At 39.7% G+C, this 16,862-nt stretch overlaps 1 protein-coding gene across 1 annotated transcript in view; it reads right to left on the bottom strand.

Moving 5' to 3' along the window:
* The window catches only part of LOC145994931 (progestin and adipoQ receptor family member 3), a 94,406-nt gene that overhangs the window by 60,758 nt on the left and 16,786 nt on the right, over positions 1 to 16,862 (bottom strand). Inside the window, exon 2 of the mRNA XM_083131433.1 lies at positions 4,223 to 4,326. Coding sequence (XP_082987559.1) covers positions 4,223 to 4,294 — 72 coding nt within the window. The 5' untranslated portion in view covers positions 4,295 to 4,326. The remainder of the gene's footprint in view (positions 1 to 4,222; positions 4,327 to 16,862) is intronic.

The following is a 16,862-nucleotide window of genomic DNA, read 5'->3' as shown; positions in this document are numbered from 1 at the left end:
CTCTTTTTATTCCCCGGCTTATCTTTGTTTAGCTTCTGCTAGAACTGGCGGCATATTTGTTGCACAAAGGAGAAAACAATGCTCTACATGTCAACAATGTTGGGCAATAATTTGGTGGAAGAGGAAGCAATAAAACCAAAAGGCTTGAATTTACTGAAACGAATCTCACTCTCTTGTATAACTTTGGCGTTGTCATACTGAGAGAGGAGGGGGGAAGGGGGATCTGTTAACCCAGTGTCAGATAAATGGGACTTCTGGCATAGGAAAATATGTTCATTCTTGAATAAGAACACTTATTTAATTACTTGTATAAAATGTATTATTCTTCAATGTGTAGATTATCAGTTAAAATAAGAATAAGTTTTTCCATGTTACGTAAAATTAAAGGTTGCGAGTGAGCAGCATATGATGGCCGCACCATTCACAAACAGCTGGCGCGGAGTGATACGTTACTCGAAGTGAGACGGTTGTTTACAGAGGGTCGGAAGGTTCGTGATTCTTACTTTAGCTCTGTACCCTGCTCGGTTGAAAAGCCTTCTAATACTTCTTGAGGACGCTTGTTTTCCCAGGTGTTCGTGAACATGTGCCGACACTGCTGACGATGTTAATTTTGGGTTTTTCTTGATCATTCTCAACAGTCCTTGTTTCTCTCTTGAAGTAAGTTTCTGAGGACGCCCAACCCTTTCCCTATTTATCAGCACTTTTGTGTCTTTATATCGTTTGATGACACTTTGCACAGTCGCACGACTTCTCCCAACTATGTCTGCGATTTCAGAATATGATTTCTTATTGTGGTATAATGATATCATAATTCTCCTCCCTTCGATCGTGGTTTCCTTCCCTTTGAGGCCCATTTGACTTCCTGCAGCACGCCAACACCAAACCAACCACTTCCTTACACAGGTGCAAGTGCAGTAAACAAATATCTGGCACTGAATGATGGAAACGGTTGTTTCACGAACATTTTTTGGGGTTTATAACCTGGCGTATGAATACTTATGACCATCCAGAAAGCAGTTTATCTAAGGATTACCCACATTTCTCATGACAATTTCTATTGAATGCACACAATTACTTTGCGTTTCTATTCTTGCCATTCCAATGGAGCATTTGTGCTACACTTGACTTGCCTTTAAGGTCTTCTTTGTATAATAAAATGTTTCATTCAGACAATGCCTTTGTATGAATACTTATGTCCATGACTGTATACCTTTGATTGCGCCGCTGCTGGTGAAAGTCGAACAGCGAGCGCCTGGAAATTTGCTTTCACGACACGACGATAAAGGTTTCTGGGCGGTCACTTGAACTCTATCGCGAGGGGAAAATAGCACTGCGGGTGAAAAGTTTAAGGGGTGGCGCAACCAGGAGGGCGAGAGGGGGCTGCAGCTCACGGCGAAATAATCTTTAGCCCATCCAGATAGCCTAGGTGGGGAATCTTCAAATTACGCTTTTTAATAGGTCGAGCAATCATTTATAGCAAAAGTACATATGCAGATTAAGGAGCTTGAAACAGAAAGAGATGGTGTAAAGAAAGAGACAATCAGGAAGGAATGACCTAGTCCCGATTAGCCTTTCGGTGCATAAAGTAGACTTAAAACTAAAACTTTCTTCCTTGTATATTTTTATTATACGTACGGTATCTTTTTACCCTATTTAGGATAATCAAAATTCTGAATCTTTACATATCATTACAGTATTTTATTAGTTTTTTTTCTTTTCTTGGTAATCTCCCTCTCATTCTTGTTTTGTTCTTTTCCGCCATTCATTTTTAGGAACTTCTTTGTTTTTGTATAACTTCGTTGACTGCTTCTTTTATTGCTGTTTGTATGTTCCATAGTTAAAAGGGCAATGGCCTATCTCTAGGTTACATAATCCAATTATTATTGCCTCGCTTTGGCGGTCGGAAGGTGTAAGCAGCCTTTCCATTCGCGAGAGAGTGGCTTCCATCGTGCAGAAGATAGCGTCATTCTCTCCCGAGGAAAATTTCTTCGTAGGGCAATAAGCTGTATTTAAGTGAAAGTGGTTTTCGAGATAAAATTGCAAACAGGCTGCGGGCAACGAAAGAGAGAGGTCAGTGTCCACGCTCGAGATTAAGTTTTACTGTAGATAACTAACTAACTCTCTAGCCTTCTTAAACCCTAAGGTTTAAGCAACACAAGCCTTCAATCTGTCCCTATCCTGGGCAAGATCAATGCAATCTTTTCCATCCCTACCGATTTCCTTTGGATCCATCTCAACGTTATCCCTCTTGGCGCTCCTACAGGCCTTTTACCATCAGACTTCCCAACAAGAATCCTGTAAACTCTTATTTTCTCTCCCATTCGTGCCACATGGCCTGCCCTTAAGTATTCTTGATGTAATTAATCTAATAATATCCAGACATGAATACAAATTATGCAGTTCTAAATTATGTAACCTTCTCCACACACCTGCCTTCTCATCCCTTTTAGATCCAAATATTTCTTCTAAGGATTTTATTTTCAATTCCAAGATTTAAACTTCTAAATTGTTTAATAAATACAATGTGAATATTGAATCCTGTAAACTCTCTCGTCTCCCATTCGTGCCACATTGCCTGTAGATGAGGATATTTTCTTAAAGGCATCAACGTGCGTCGGGAAAAAAATAATTTTCATAGAAAAAAATGTATTTATGATTAATTCAGATTGGACAGATGAAACGAGCATTGTTCGTCCATTCATTTTATCTTTTGTGTGTTTATAGTTTTACTTGGATTTTAATTGGTCATCTACCTGGGAGGAAATAGGGGATATGGTAAATTAATTCTCCCATATGTCATGGTTTTAAAATTCTCATTTGCTCTTATTCTCTCTCTCTCTCTCTCTCTCTCTCTCTCTCTTTCTATCTGCATCTATATCTCTATTTCCTTTTTCACTCTCAAAATAACTGTAAAAGTACTTCTTAATTTAGTTTCCAGTTACAGTGAGAATAGCACTGCCAGGAGAAGCCTAAAATAGAAGAAGCGTGTTGTGTGGACCTTTGGACAAACAACTAAGAAAGAGGCCGATGAAGTGTTTTGTGTGGAGTGCAGTGTTGTAGGGCGCAGAAACATGGAAGTGAAGAAAATAGACTATGCCCTGTCCCAGCTAACTTTGGAGCAGGGCCGCGCATATCGGCAGAGGAGGAGGAAAATCGAGTGGTGAAAGCGACGGTCCTGACCGCACATGTACGGTCCAGACCCTAGTCCGTATGCTAGATGCACGGCTTGTCAAAATTTGCTCTTGCAGTTTCATCCCTAATATTTCCCTAAGAAATTATTAAACCAGTCGTGCGGGCATGGAGACAAAAATACGGTCCGTTTGCCATGTGCGTTCGGTATTATCCTTTTCAAAAGTTTGCAACACTGACAGAGCGAAGGAGGAAATCGGGTAACTCCCGTCGCCATTACACAATCCCGTTTCTCTCACTGTTCATTGGCGGAGCCGCCTCACGTCACTACTTGCGCAGAGACTTGTTCTCGTTCGCCTGGTCTACAGTTAGCTGGTACGGAGTTTAGAAGCTTTAGCGAATAAGGAACCGTGTGAAATGAACGAAGTAAATAAAACTGTGTTCCAAAGAGTTGGTGAAAGAAGAGTAATGCTAGAAGTGACCAGGTAAAGGAATAGAAACTGACTGGAACTCTGGATATGAAGGACCTGCCTAAAAAAAAAACCGTACTGGAAGGAATGGTTAACGGGGAAAGGACCCCGGGGAAGAAGATGATGATAGATTAAATTAGTGGATCCTACGCTGATATGAAGAGCAAGACACAAGATTGGAAAGCCTGGCAGTTACAGTCAAAAAAACTCCATAAAATAAGACAGAATGAAGGAGTTAAGTTAGGCCTACTCTAAAAAGTTACAGAAATACGGTTAATAACTTCAAAAAGTAGTTAGATAAAAGTCCTACATTTTATAACAGCTTCTCTTACTTTTTATGTACTTGAAGTGATTGGGTAGCCCTAAATACGTAGAAATTGTAAGGTTTCAAACAGGTATAAAGTTATGTAAATAATAATACTTCACCGTAAATTCGTCCTCTGCCTGTTTGTATACATTTCTAAAAATGTGTATTTTGTTGTAGGTGTTTAACACAAAATGTTCCAGTTTCAGTTTCCATAAATAAATTTCACAGTGAAGAAAAACATGATGCAGCGATAGTCTTCACAATCAAGCTATGGTCATCTGAAGAGGAATCTTCATAAAAGATGAAAATGGCCTACCTTGCTGATGGCGTCCTCATTGAGCGGCTGCCTCAGATCGTCTGCTTTGTCTTCACTTAGCTGCAACTTCATCGTCAATGTCCAAAAGCTGTTTCCTCAGTTTCCTGAAAAGAGAAGAAAATAGTTTTGTACTGCCTTCATGATCGTTAAAAATAATGTGTATATCAGGAAACTGAAAAATTGCTGCCAAACACACTAATTTGACAACGGAATGTTTCTAAAAAATGCCAGAATTTCTATTACAAAAGTCAAACGAAAACCTTAAAAGTCCAACAAAAAATGTGAGGCAGACTGTATACAGTTGAAATTTCCATGATGTATCAAGCGTTATTTACAAAACGACCTTAAGGCTGCAACACTAATCAAGTGAGCTTCAAAACGCCAGTGAAGAGTGGCTTCTTGCCCTCTGACAGCCAAATTAACGTTTTGATTTGACTCTCCCTTGAAATATCGACGTAGAAATAAGAGTTGTAATACGTTAATAAACGATATAAGTGATACACACATACACTAACCTGAGTCACTTAAACATTTGGCGGCCCACCTTTCTACCTTGATACTTCCTTTCGGGTGTAGAAATAATTTCTAGGCCTCTTCAAAGTACACCTGGATTTTCCAAAGGCATAGCACACTCATACGGACAGCTGTGGGAGGAATTAATGAATTGAACTGCAACAAGTGTGTCTGGTTACACTTTATCACTTATAAATCTGACACAATTGCCTTTTCAACATTCCTTTGACCCCCTCGACTTTAACTAACTCACTCACTCTCTACCCTCTTTAAACCCGAAGGTTTATGGCTGCAGCAACACAAGCCTTCCTTCTGTCCCTATCCTGGGCAACATCAATCCAATCTTTTCCATCCTTACCGATTTCCTTTAGGTCCATCTCAACGTTATCCCTCCATCTTCGTCTTGACCTTCCTACAGGTCTCTTACCTTCAGGTTTCCCAACAAGAATCTTGTAAACTCTTCTTTCCTCTCCGATTCGAACCACATGGCCTGCCCACCTAAGTCTTCTTGATTTAATCATTCTAATAATATCTGGACATCAATGCAAATTATGCAGTTCTAAATTATGTAACCTTCTCCACTCTATCTCCTCATGCCTTTTAGGTCCAAATAAATCTGGACTCCAGGAAGGCCAATATTTTCCAGGAACTCGCTTGTCCACAAATAATTTATCCACAGTTCCCGCTTTATGAGAGGCAGCATTGTCATGCTGGTATAGACAGTCGTCATCACCAAGCTGGTTCTACACCGTGGGACGAATATAACTGGTCAAACTGTCCTTGTACCCTGCCGCGTATAGAGTGCCGTGCACTGTTACAAGGAGAAAAAAAAACATTCTCACACCGTAATGCCATCTCCTCCAAACGTCACTGTGGGCACTGCACATCTGGGTATACACCCTAACCCAGACTTTAGCATCCAACCACTACATGGTATAACGTGATTCATCACTCCAAATCACACGTTTACAGTGCTTTACTGTCCATTGACGTCACTATTTACACCACAACGGAAATGTTTAGTTAATGGGCAGCCACTCGCCCTGAAATCCCATTCCTCTCAGCTCTCGACGCACAGTCATATGACTGGCTGTGCTGTTAGAAGCAGGGTGTAATTCACGGATGATTGTTTCAACGATGACAAACGTTTTAACGAACCACCTACTTCAACAATGGAAAGTTCGGTCTGTCAGTATATGCGGCCTACCTGGTGGCAAACTTGTTGTCGTTTCTCCTTCACGTTTCCACTTCACAGTCACGTCACTAAAAGTCGATTTCGACAACTTCAGAAGAGTTGAAATGTCTCTGACAGAGTTCATACTCAAGTGGCAACCGATGACAAGTCCACGAAGTCACTGAGTTCTGCTGACATCATCATTCTTTTGGCACTTCTTATTCAGTAGTGAATCGTATCCTATCGGATCATGGTGGTTTATTTTAGATGTGGAGTTTAAGCTTCGCAGCTTTGCCTCCGGGCGTTACGATGATATTGTAGCTGGCGGTTCTTGTTAACATTGAAATTCGGTTGACGCCATACAGCTGTCTCAGGCGAGAAGTGGTAAAATGGGAGTTTACTGTTTTCAAGTTTTTGAACTTCTTGATGGTTTGGAGGGAAGAGCCGTCGCGCTCCTTCGAAACGGTCACCCATCCAAGTACTGTCCCAGCGTGACACTGCTTCACTTTGTAGATCACTGAAAAAGTCCAATTCCTTACTGGAGACGGGGCAGCTTGTAAGTTCTTCTAGCCGGTTCGATGTGTCCTAGCATCTGGTTTGCTGGGTTGCGGTGATGTGGCTACATGGCACAAAACTTGGTTTTCTCTCGCATCATAAACTCAAAGAGCCTCTCGTGGTCCAGGTCTTCGTGGATCTGCGCTGTAGATGTGAATCTAACAGCTGCATATATGATGCGGAGGACTCTGTTTTGAACGTGGTGTCACTGGAAGGGCAGGCTTAGGCGTGTGAACGAGAAAGGGGGGGGGATGGATATGAGCTGATGTGGTTATGGCTGTGATTTTCTTTAGATTGATTGATTTGCTTTATTTTACTTCGCTTTTTGTGCCACTTTTAGCTAATTTGCGAAGATGAGGATGAGTGATGATATGATGAAATTGATGAATGGACACTCAGAGACATCCATGCCCAGGCCGGGATTCGAACCCGGGACCCCCGGCGTCGTAGCGCGATGTGCTAACCACTCCGCCACGGAGGCCGGCTAATTTCTTTTTTTTTTTCTAGAAGGAACAATGTTTTGTATGTTAAAACATGAAGCACATAGCCCCTACAAACTACGATTACCACATCGTAATAGATACCACATTGTCTCGATCTTATTATCAAAGTTTTAACTTTAACATACCTTTACGTTATATACAGAAAGTCGTCAACTCAACTTATTTATGCTGCACACCATACACCCCCAGCTAACCCCAAGGTTCGACTAGCCATCCGCTCCAGCAAAAAAATTTCCACCTCAGGCGCTGCCTCCATCCCCTTCAAATCGCACCCTGGGTGGAGAAAATATAGAAAATATCGAAGCAAAAAATAAACATTAATAAAAGGAAGCGCCCGGATTGTATTTCGTTGTCCCTAGGCTCAAGTCTGGTTCTGAACCTAACCTAGTATTTCCTGATTGGTCTTCTGGATTTTCCAACTGAGATTCTCTTTCAAACTATATCACTGACCGCCTTTTCCCATTCTTCAAGAGGAAGCACCTCCTCATCCCGGCCACACAGAATTCCATCCATCATCACGATGAACTTTTCCTTCATACCATGCAGTTTTCCCTGGTTTCTGTGCTATTTACATAAAGAAGACTTCGCTGCATGTTTTAACAATGTCTTGCGAAAGTCAACCTCCTTTGTATACAACAATGATTATCAAACTGCAATTCATCACCTTCAGTTATCTGTGTCACTCGAGAGCAAACATACAAATATTGCCATTGTGAAATTTGATCCAGGAGAACAACCAACTGCATTTTAACCTAGGGTGCACAATTACTGCAGGGGTGCTCAAGGCGAAAACTAAACTGAATCCAGGCCTGGGTAAGGTGCAGAAAAGGGGCAGGGTAAGAAGGGTAAGAAAAACTCATAATTACCTTCGCTTCATATGATGTGTGCGATCACATTTATTCGCGGTGTAGTTTGAGTGGTATGTCTTTAAAAGTGTTGACGAGGACCGCTCAGAGATATCCTAATTAGGACTGGACCTACAGTTTAAAGGGGGATCCGAACTACTATGTGCTTCCACCTGGGACAGAACCCGGCCTTGATTACAATAAGGCCCACCTTGAATTAGCCTTAGTTCACCCACACACACGCAACACAGCCCAAATTTCTCTGAACAACCCCTATTTTTTTTAAAGTCCAATTTATGGTCGTTTTGGCTCTAAATATTCTTTACACATTTCCCTAAAATCGACAATGGAAAGTGCCCAGAGTCATAGCAGAACAGGAATTACACATACACAGAAAGAAGTGTAAAGGGACAGAGAAACAATGGATGAAGAGACCGAAAGAAACTAGTTGGAGAAAGAATGAAGAAATAAATATAGAAAGGAAGATAAGCTCAAGGCGAAAGAGAAAAATAAAGCAAGAATGATAAGTAGATAGAGAAACAAAGGGAGAAAGAGACAAAGCAAGAGAAAGAAAAGTAAAATATGACCCAAAGGATTAGAGAAACAGAGGAAGAAAAGTGAAAAAGATGAAAAGAATCAAAAGAGGAAGAGCAAGAGGAAGAAAAAGTGAAAAGAGGGAGAATAAGAGGGGAAAAGTTAAAAAGAAGGGGAACAAGAGGAAAAAACGTGAAAAAGAGGGAGAACAAGAGGAAAAGAGGGGGATGAAAAGTAAGAAAAAGTGAAAAGAGGGAGAACAAGAGGAAAAAGATAAAGATAGGGAGAAAAAGAGGAAGAAAGAAACAATGGAAAAGGAAGGAAAATAGACAAAGTGAGTGATAATCAAGAAGAAAGAGAAGAACAGAGAAAGAGATGATATTAGTAGCCAAGAGCATGAAAGGTGAGTGAGTCCATCTTAGAAAATTTCATCCACTAGAATCAAATTCAATGTCAACACCCTGTTTTTTTGGGGGGGGGGGGCTTTGTAGCCGCTACTGTGTAAAAAGGGCCTCCCGATGGTGGAGTGGTAACTCCATCGCCTTTATAATCAAGGGCTCTCGGGTTCGGTACCCGGAGCAGGCACGTACTGGTTCGGATTAAACTTTAAACTCTCCCGATTAACCTCTACATAATGTGCCTTAAAACCCAAACTAACCGTGTAACAACGTCCCAATTTCAAAACAACACCAATTGCACACTAACACCAACAGAGTCTTCGCTTGCGATATCCGCTATGTTAACCACTCCGCCACAGAGGACGGCGATGATAGTTCGTGAAAGATGTTTTTAACATGTACTTTGAAAAGAGCGCAAAGTGCCTGTAAAAGCCACGACGAAATAGCAATTTGTCACGTTCGTCTGGGCATTAATGCATTTCCTTCCACAGTAAAACCGTAGGAAATGGGTGGGAGGAATGGCCAACAATGAGACACGACTATCTTCGACATTAGTCAGTGTACTTCAGCAACTACGTCGATGGGTGTAGTTTTGAATTTTTATTTAGTTTTTTTCCCTTATCAATCTCTGTACGTTAGTGCTTGGAAGTAACTAGTTGCAAGTAACAGTTACTTTTTGAGGAATTCTAACCATAACTAGCTACTTTCAGTAGTATGTAGCTGTATCTGCAAGCGTTACTGTTTTGCAATAGAAGTAACATTATCACAGTTGTTTTACGAATCTTGAAAATTTGTGACGAGTGGAACAAATTCAAATTTATGGCCTTCAAGACAATGAACGAGAGACTTCGTGAAGCTTGAACAAATCTGCGTCACGACAGGTGAGAATTACATTATGTGCGGTTTAAATATTACTAAACAAGTGGACTCTTCCAGCTCTGGAATAAAAAGATTAGTAGCAATTAAATCCTCCTGAGAAGCCAAGTTTCCTGTTCTAGGTTCTTATGTACGAGGCAAGTACTGCAACTAACAGGCGGAACATTTTCCTGCTCATGCCGTTGCAGTATGTTGAAGCTGAGAGCGGGGGGAGGTGGATCTGTAACCAAAAGGTGTCATTTTAGCTAAGAAACTTAGAACTAGAGCCCGGATTTGTATGTAATTACATATTCTATTCCTTTCTAGTAGATACATACTTTGAACAGGAAAATGTCAACGAATTATACATTACTGACATGATTTTGCATAAGTTTCATGTTACATATTTTGACACATTTTCCAGCATATTACCTACATATTTTACATATTTGCTCATTTACTTTACATAAAACAACATTTTTAGGTATTTTTTTCCAATCTTGGTCCTTTTCCCTATATTTTCGAACTCTAAAACATGAAGAAAATTTGTAGCTCATGTGATGTCACATTTCATAATCAATCAGATGCTTAGTGCTTACGGTCACCTAAAATTGACTGTCAAGTCGTCGAAACTGGCTGATGGCAAAAAAAAAAGAAAGAAAGGGAATTGTTATTAGTGTTGCTCACGGGACGGGACATGTCCCGTCTCGTCTCGTCTCGAATGTCTCGAAAAAATAAAAGCAAAATTTTTAATCAGTTGCAAATACTTGTTTGCTTGGAGAAACGTTGATAAGCGTGTATTAAGTCAAAATAAAAAGACTATTCTAGAGAGAGGCATGAATGAATACCTAAACTTATTTCCTATACTCTTTCGAAACACAGCGTTACTCCCCATTTTTTTTAAAAAAAAAAAATATTCCAGGTTAATAACTTTATGTTACGATAGTACTCCAGATACTAATACAATTCTGAATAACATCAAGTAAAAGTGCAGGTAGAGAAGGTGGAAGGAGGGGCCAAAAGATCGTGGAATGTCTGCGTCCGAGGTTTATCTTGTAAAAATAGTCTCAGCTCTATAGCTTGGAAAGATAAACGGACCGACGGATATGGTTTATTTTTATTATTTAATTTTTACATCAAAGGGTGTACAGAAGTGATAGTTATTAGGAAGTAGGAAAAGCATTGTAGGAAACATGGCAGTACAAATTGATAAGGAGTTGTTGGGAAAGTTATTAAGGAGTCCAAGATATAAGCAAGACTAAGATAAGGAGATAATTAGGGACAAATAATCTTGCATTATCCCACTCCGAACAACTGAGAGCTAAAGAGGAGGAGAAAATATTGGAAATATGGAAATAAGTAATTTGGTGATTTTAGTGTTTACAGGGAACCACGACAAGATTTTACCACATGATTATTTGCACGGGTTGCGAAATTATTAGAATGTTATGGAAATTTCGGATATGTCTTTGTTGAGAAAATTCTTGTTTCCCTCAGGCATTGTGCAGGTTGTTGGATTCGATTTTTTTACATCCGTTTGAAGATTATATCCTATGTTTTTTTTTATTTCTTTATTTCTTATTTAAGGAGAATACTATTCCTTGGATTGTAATAACGAAATACTGAGGCTGATATAGAATACATTTCAAATGAAGGAAGTGAACTAAGTTCTGTATAATCGTCGTAGAAGGAAACTTTGTTCTATGAGGGGACTCGCCGATGGTACAGTGGTAGCATCGTCGCCTTGTAATCAAGGGATCCAGGGTTCGATACCCGGTGAAGGCATATTGTGATTTGAACCCCACTTTAAACTGTGGGTCCAGTCCCGATTAGCCTTTCTGTAAATCAGATGAAGGAATGTTGTAGCTGTTCTTTTTATTCTGTAAATTTAGCCTTCAAGTTTATGAGCAAAATACATGTAGTATCTACTGTCTACATTTTCACTCGTTATTAAACACATTTCACAAAGTAGTTTTATCGAACTTCAGAGGGAAGCTGACAGCAATGTCAGGGTGGCGGGAGCTTGTTTACAACCAGGGTGTATTCCGAGACTATTTTTCGCCGTTCCCCACTGACAGAGGTTTCGCTTTGAACAATAGACACCGTTGCTTCAGGGGGCAAACACCAAACATAGGGCGAGGTTGACCTGCAGTAGCGAGTACGTGCCATAAATCCAGGCCTAAAGTAGGAATGAAAGTTGATGCAAGGGAGGGGCAATAAAAATTCTGTAATTTGATTTGCTTGCTGACAGGAAGTTTTGCAGGAAAAGCTGAAAAGGAAAACGGCAGACTTTGAATGAAAGAGGGACAGTGAACACAAGCTATTTGTATTATTCGCCGACACACAAGCTTCCATTTCGAAGGTGAGGCTATCAGCAGCGAAGTTATTAGAGGGTTGGAAGCAGTGACGACGCCAGAGGGGGCAGGGGGACGCCTCATGTCAGACACTTCGCCCCCCCCCACCCGGGCCCCCCAAACTGAAGTTAATTAAATATCGAATAATAAGAGAGTTCATTTATAAGAGTATGACAATTTTCACCTTTTCAAAGTGGTGTATTCTGCATGATATCACTTTCCTGCTTATAATACCAACTTGATTAACAAATATTAATTTGCTTCGTCAAAGATTCGAGCGCCGACCTGGGCATAGGTGATTTCTCATTCATTTATGTCCTGTAATAGCCGAGATTAACCTAAGTTTTAACCAGTCTTAAGAACTGGGAAAAAGTGTTGAATGTGGATGATTTTAAAACATCACGAATATTTTCAGGACCACAAGACATCATCTGTAGTACGGGCAAATTATTCTAATCGTGGTCGTTAGTGACAACGCTAATTATTAAAATACATTTAAAGTTGATTCAAGATTTGGTTGGTTGGTTGATTTGGCGTTTGAAGTCCACTTTATGCACAGTAAGGCTAATCGGGACTGGACCTAAAGTTTAAAGTGCCTCCACTGGGTATCGAACCCAGGGCCAAAGTTGATCGAAGAAAAACCGACACTACCATGTCAGTTGTTGTGGATTCATCGCGGTTTCTTACTATTCAGGGACTTGAATTTCGAGATGATGAGTCTGAGGAAACCTTAACAAAGGGGATTTCTTCGATACTCTTGAAGCTAATGAGGGGATATTATTTGGAAATGTATTGAACGTGAACCTTAAAATGCAAATTACACTTAAAATTCGATTCAAAACATATCGCGGGCAGGTAAAAGAATGCTTATTAGGATTTGCCACTCTTCAATCATTGGATGCAGGTTCGCTCTTTCTCGTACATATCAAAATCGAAGAACAACTTCCCACGAACTCCATAGGTGCCTGTAATTGTGTAGCACAGACATGCGTTGGAGTGGTAGAGTAAGAGTAAGTATTGCCAGGGTCAGAATATTTCTTGAATTATGAGATAACTGTAACCTTTGTCTGATTTTTAATCCTGTGATAACATTTCCCTGAAAGGTGAAACACAAATTTTACCCAAAACTCTTCAGCGTTACGAAGATGGTTGTCCTTAAAATCTTTGAAAAGGCTTGCTCGAAACAGGCTGCTGGATGCAAACTGCCTCATTTGGCTGTTCTTGCCATTGAGAAGAAATGTCAAGTCCTGGACGTACCAAAGGTGCGCAATGTGTTCTCCAAAGCACATAGAGCAGAATTCTCCTACAGGAGAATTGCACTTCACTAAGTGCCTCACATTGTTTCTAATACTTAAGAAGATTCATTTCTTCCAACGTCACGTTTATTTTGCAAGAAAATTAAACTCTTAGAAGCATTATTTTCATCATTTATATTATTATCTTATAACTAAAATATTTATATCAGTAGTTTCATCTCAAGAAAGACGATGAATTATAAAATTATGAATGTCTTTCAATACTGAAATAGGCCACTAGAGACAACGCAACTTACCAATAAAAATGAATTAATGTATTTATTAAAATGAATCATGTGGAGATAAACTCGTAATCAAGAAGTAAATTTAGGCAGTAAACGTCCACTCTAAATAAGACACACACAAAACACCATACATGAATATAATAATAATTATAATAATAATAATAATTATTATTATTATAATTATTATTATATAAGTATATATATGTGTAGTGTTTTCGGGCGTTTTAATGTGACTGCCCCCTTACAATATTTTGTTGCCAGGCTTCACCCCCCCAGTCGAATTTCCCTGGCGCCGTCACTGGTTGGAAGTAAATTTATTAAGACGAGGAAAGTAACATTAGCTGTTGCACCAAAGGACGTGATATGTGCTACTGTTTGTATAAATGACAGGAAATTTAAGCAAAAAATTATAATTGTTGAGAGTTGGTTCCTTCATTTGATCTTAGGAAGAGGTTTTCTGAGACAGAGTGGGATTATTTTACACATACATGGGAAAGGGTGGTTGTTTAAAGATAGAGACGTATTTTGCACATTTTTTAAAAGTTCAGATAAAACGAGAATTTAGCCTTACTGTTATGAAAAGAAATAACGCAGTACGGGGAAATAATATCTTCACATTTTTCGCACCTGGTGGGATGCAACACAAGAGTATTGCAGGAAGTCTATGAACGAGGATGAAGAAGGATATGTGAAATTTGATTTACCTGCGGGTGAATTAGTTTATTCTAATATTCTTAAGGTTGATATTGTTTTTTGTTTTTTTTTGTTGTTTTTTTAAGTCCACTTGATTCGCAAATAGGCTAAATCGCGAACCGACCTACAGTTTAAAGTGCGATCCGATCCACTTGTGCCTCCATTGAGTATCGACGCGAGGACCCTTCATTACAAGACCTCGACGTTATTACTACGCCATCGGGGAGGCACCCAATTTACACAAATATGTTGATTCCAATAACACGTTATATGCATAATCTGATAATGATGCACTTTGGGTGCATCTAAACATATTTTTTTCAACTATAGCATGTCTAAAAGAATCATTGAAGTTGGGATTTTTATAACTTCAGGAGGCACGGCTCTGTAAACGTGCGATATAAACTTAATGCAGGTTTGCCTTCCATACGTGGTGGTTTTGTCACGTTTCTTCGCTTCGTAAAACATACACTTTTGCAGGAAAGGCTTCTTGCATCCTCCTGGGGCCTTGCTCTAGCTAAACAAAAAATATATTTGTTTAGCATAATCGAGGGTTACATATTCCTGCCGAACTTACTAGAAAACAAGGATTCTATTGGGATCATACTGCTTTGAATGACAGTATCAATTAAGTTTTATGTACGCTACTAATAATAATGAACATAAAATATTAATCGGGAACTTTATTTTTCGTCAACTGGATGTAACATATTTTTTTGTTATTCAGCAAATATTCAATTCATCACCTTTTTTGACATTAATTTTCTTGCCAGGACAGCTGTTTTTATGCAGATTTTGACGATCTTAACTACACGTAAGCTAGATATTAGCTAATATTCGTGCTGTTATATTACTATTCTTCTACCATCTTTGTAACATGTCATGCAATAACAATAATAGAATTGATTAATTTACATATTCAAGTGAATAGACCTATGAATTATATTAATGCATTAATTTCAACATTTGCTTAATTGTTGTCGTTAATGTTATTATTATCATTTTTTCTGAAACACTTGGCTCAGACACCCTCCCCCGACATATATTTCTAGATGCTTGCCTGCCGAAGGATAAATTAGATCAAGCGGTGGTGGTACCGGACTTAGATGCTAAAGGGAAAACAAAGAAGTATGTGCATCATAAGCTGGGCATAAGAAACAGCACAATATCACAAAGAAACACTTTTTGAAACTTATGTCATAGAAGATGTTTAACAATATTAAGAACAATAAATGCTTTCTATTTGTAATATACTAAATATTGAAATTTTAAATAGTATTTTGTGTTCGTACTACACATTTAAAAACTTTTTTGTTGCTCCCCAGCGCCAAGCTTAGAATTTAAAGAAAAAATGTACATTTTCATAGTGCACTGAAGTTCGACATTCAGAAAGAAAGAAGGTATATTGGAAAACATTTCAAGATTTCCAAAAGGTATAGCAGTAATGAAAAAGAGCACTCACTTATACCGTGTTTGTTACAACCTGTCCGGCTTCCCGCGGTAGCTGATCGCTGGCTTTCCTAGCATAAACCAAGCAGTGTTGCTGCTGAAGACCGCCTGAACTCCGTGCTGGGGAAAGCCAAAGCCAGACAGCAAATTAAAATACGCAACGTGGCAACAACGTCTACGTAAGCTCCTCTCTTCTGGCTTCCATTCGCTCCTCGCTGCCCAGCAGACGACTTTTTTCTCGTTTCTCATTGGCACCAAAACTGTCGAGCGATTGCTAGCGCGGGAAACGGGACAGGTTCTAACAAAGTTGGTATAAATCTACGATGGATAGGTTGTATGAAGCGAGAAAAACCACAAAGTAGATTTCACAAGATACCTAGCACTCAGTAACCAACAAACTGCATTTTTAATATTAATGTCCTCATGATTAACGAACCTTATTTATTCTCACCACGCAATGGGTAAAATATTTGGAGCTTTATCCCACTTTCCGGAAAAATATTTCGTGTTTCTGCTACTTTTGACTTTTGTTGGCATGATATCCCGGATCACTTTTACGAGACGAGACGGGACAAAACGAGACGGGACGAGACGAGACGAGACAGAACCCTTCGAGACGGGACACGAGACGGGACAAACTAATATTTTCGAGACGAGACACGAGACGAGACAGCATTTTCACGAGACGGGACGGGACAGACCAAAGTCTCGTCTCGTCTCGTCTCGTGGGCAACACTAATTGTTATTTATCGAAAGATTCTGGAGTCTCTCCCCCCTCCTCTTTTCTGGTTATATATTTTCGTTTCGCTTTTAGGTTTAGGAAAAGCACCTAGAAACTTGACATCGGTGAAAAAGAAAGCTATTATGTTGAATATATTCAAATAAAATAGATATCTAGCAGAAGTCATGAAATCGCTTGGATACTCGAATATTATTAACGTTACATATTTTTTACTACATATTTAGCTACATACCATGCGAGAGACCAGAGTTCGATCCCTGGCGGGGAAAACTGGGACTTTTCCACCTGTTCAAACAGCTCTGGCGCCCGCCCAGCATAGTATAAAGTGGGTACCTGGAGGAAACTCTGGGGGGTAAAGGCGGCCGGGGGCGTGGTGCTGATCACATCACCCCCACCTTCGGCCGGAATCAAGAAAGTGTGGGGCCCTAACTCCACACCTTCTATACGGCATGGTGCAAAGCACAGGGGAGCACTTTACTTTTTAC

The sequence above is a fragment of the Lepisma saccharinum genome, chromosome 11, assembly GCF_977018435.1.
Source record: "Lepisma saccharinum chromosome 11, izLepSacc3.1, whole genome shotgun sequence".
Classification (NCBI taxonomy): Eukaryota; Metazoa; Arthropoda; class Insecta; order Zygentoma; family Lepismatidae; genus Lepisma; species Lepisma saccharinum.
Note: the sequence above shows the minus strand (reverse complement) of the source record. Positions and strands in the feature narration are given on the sequence as shown.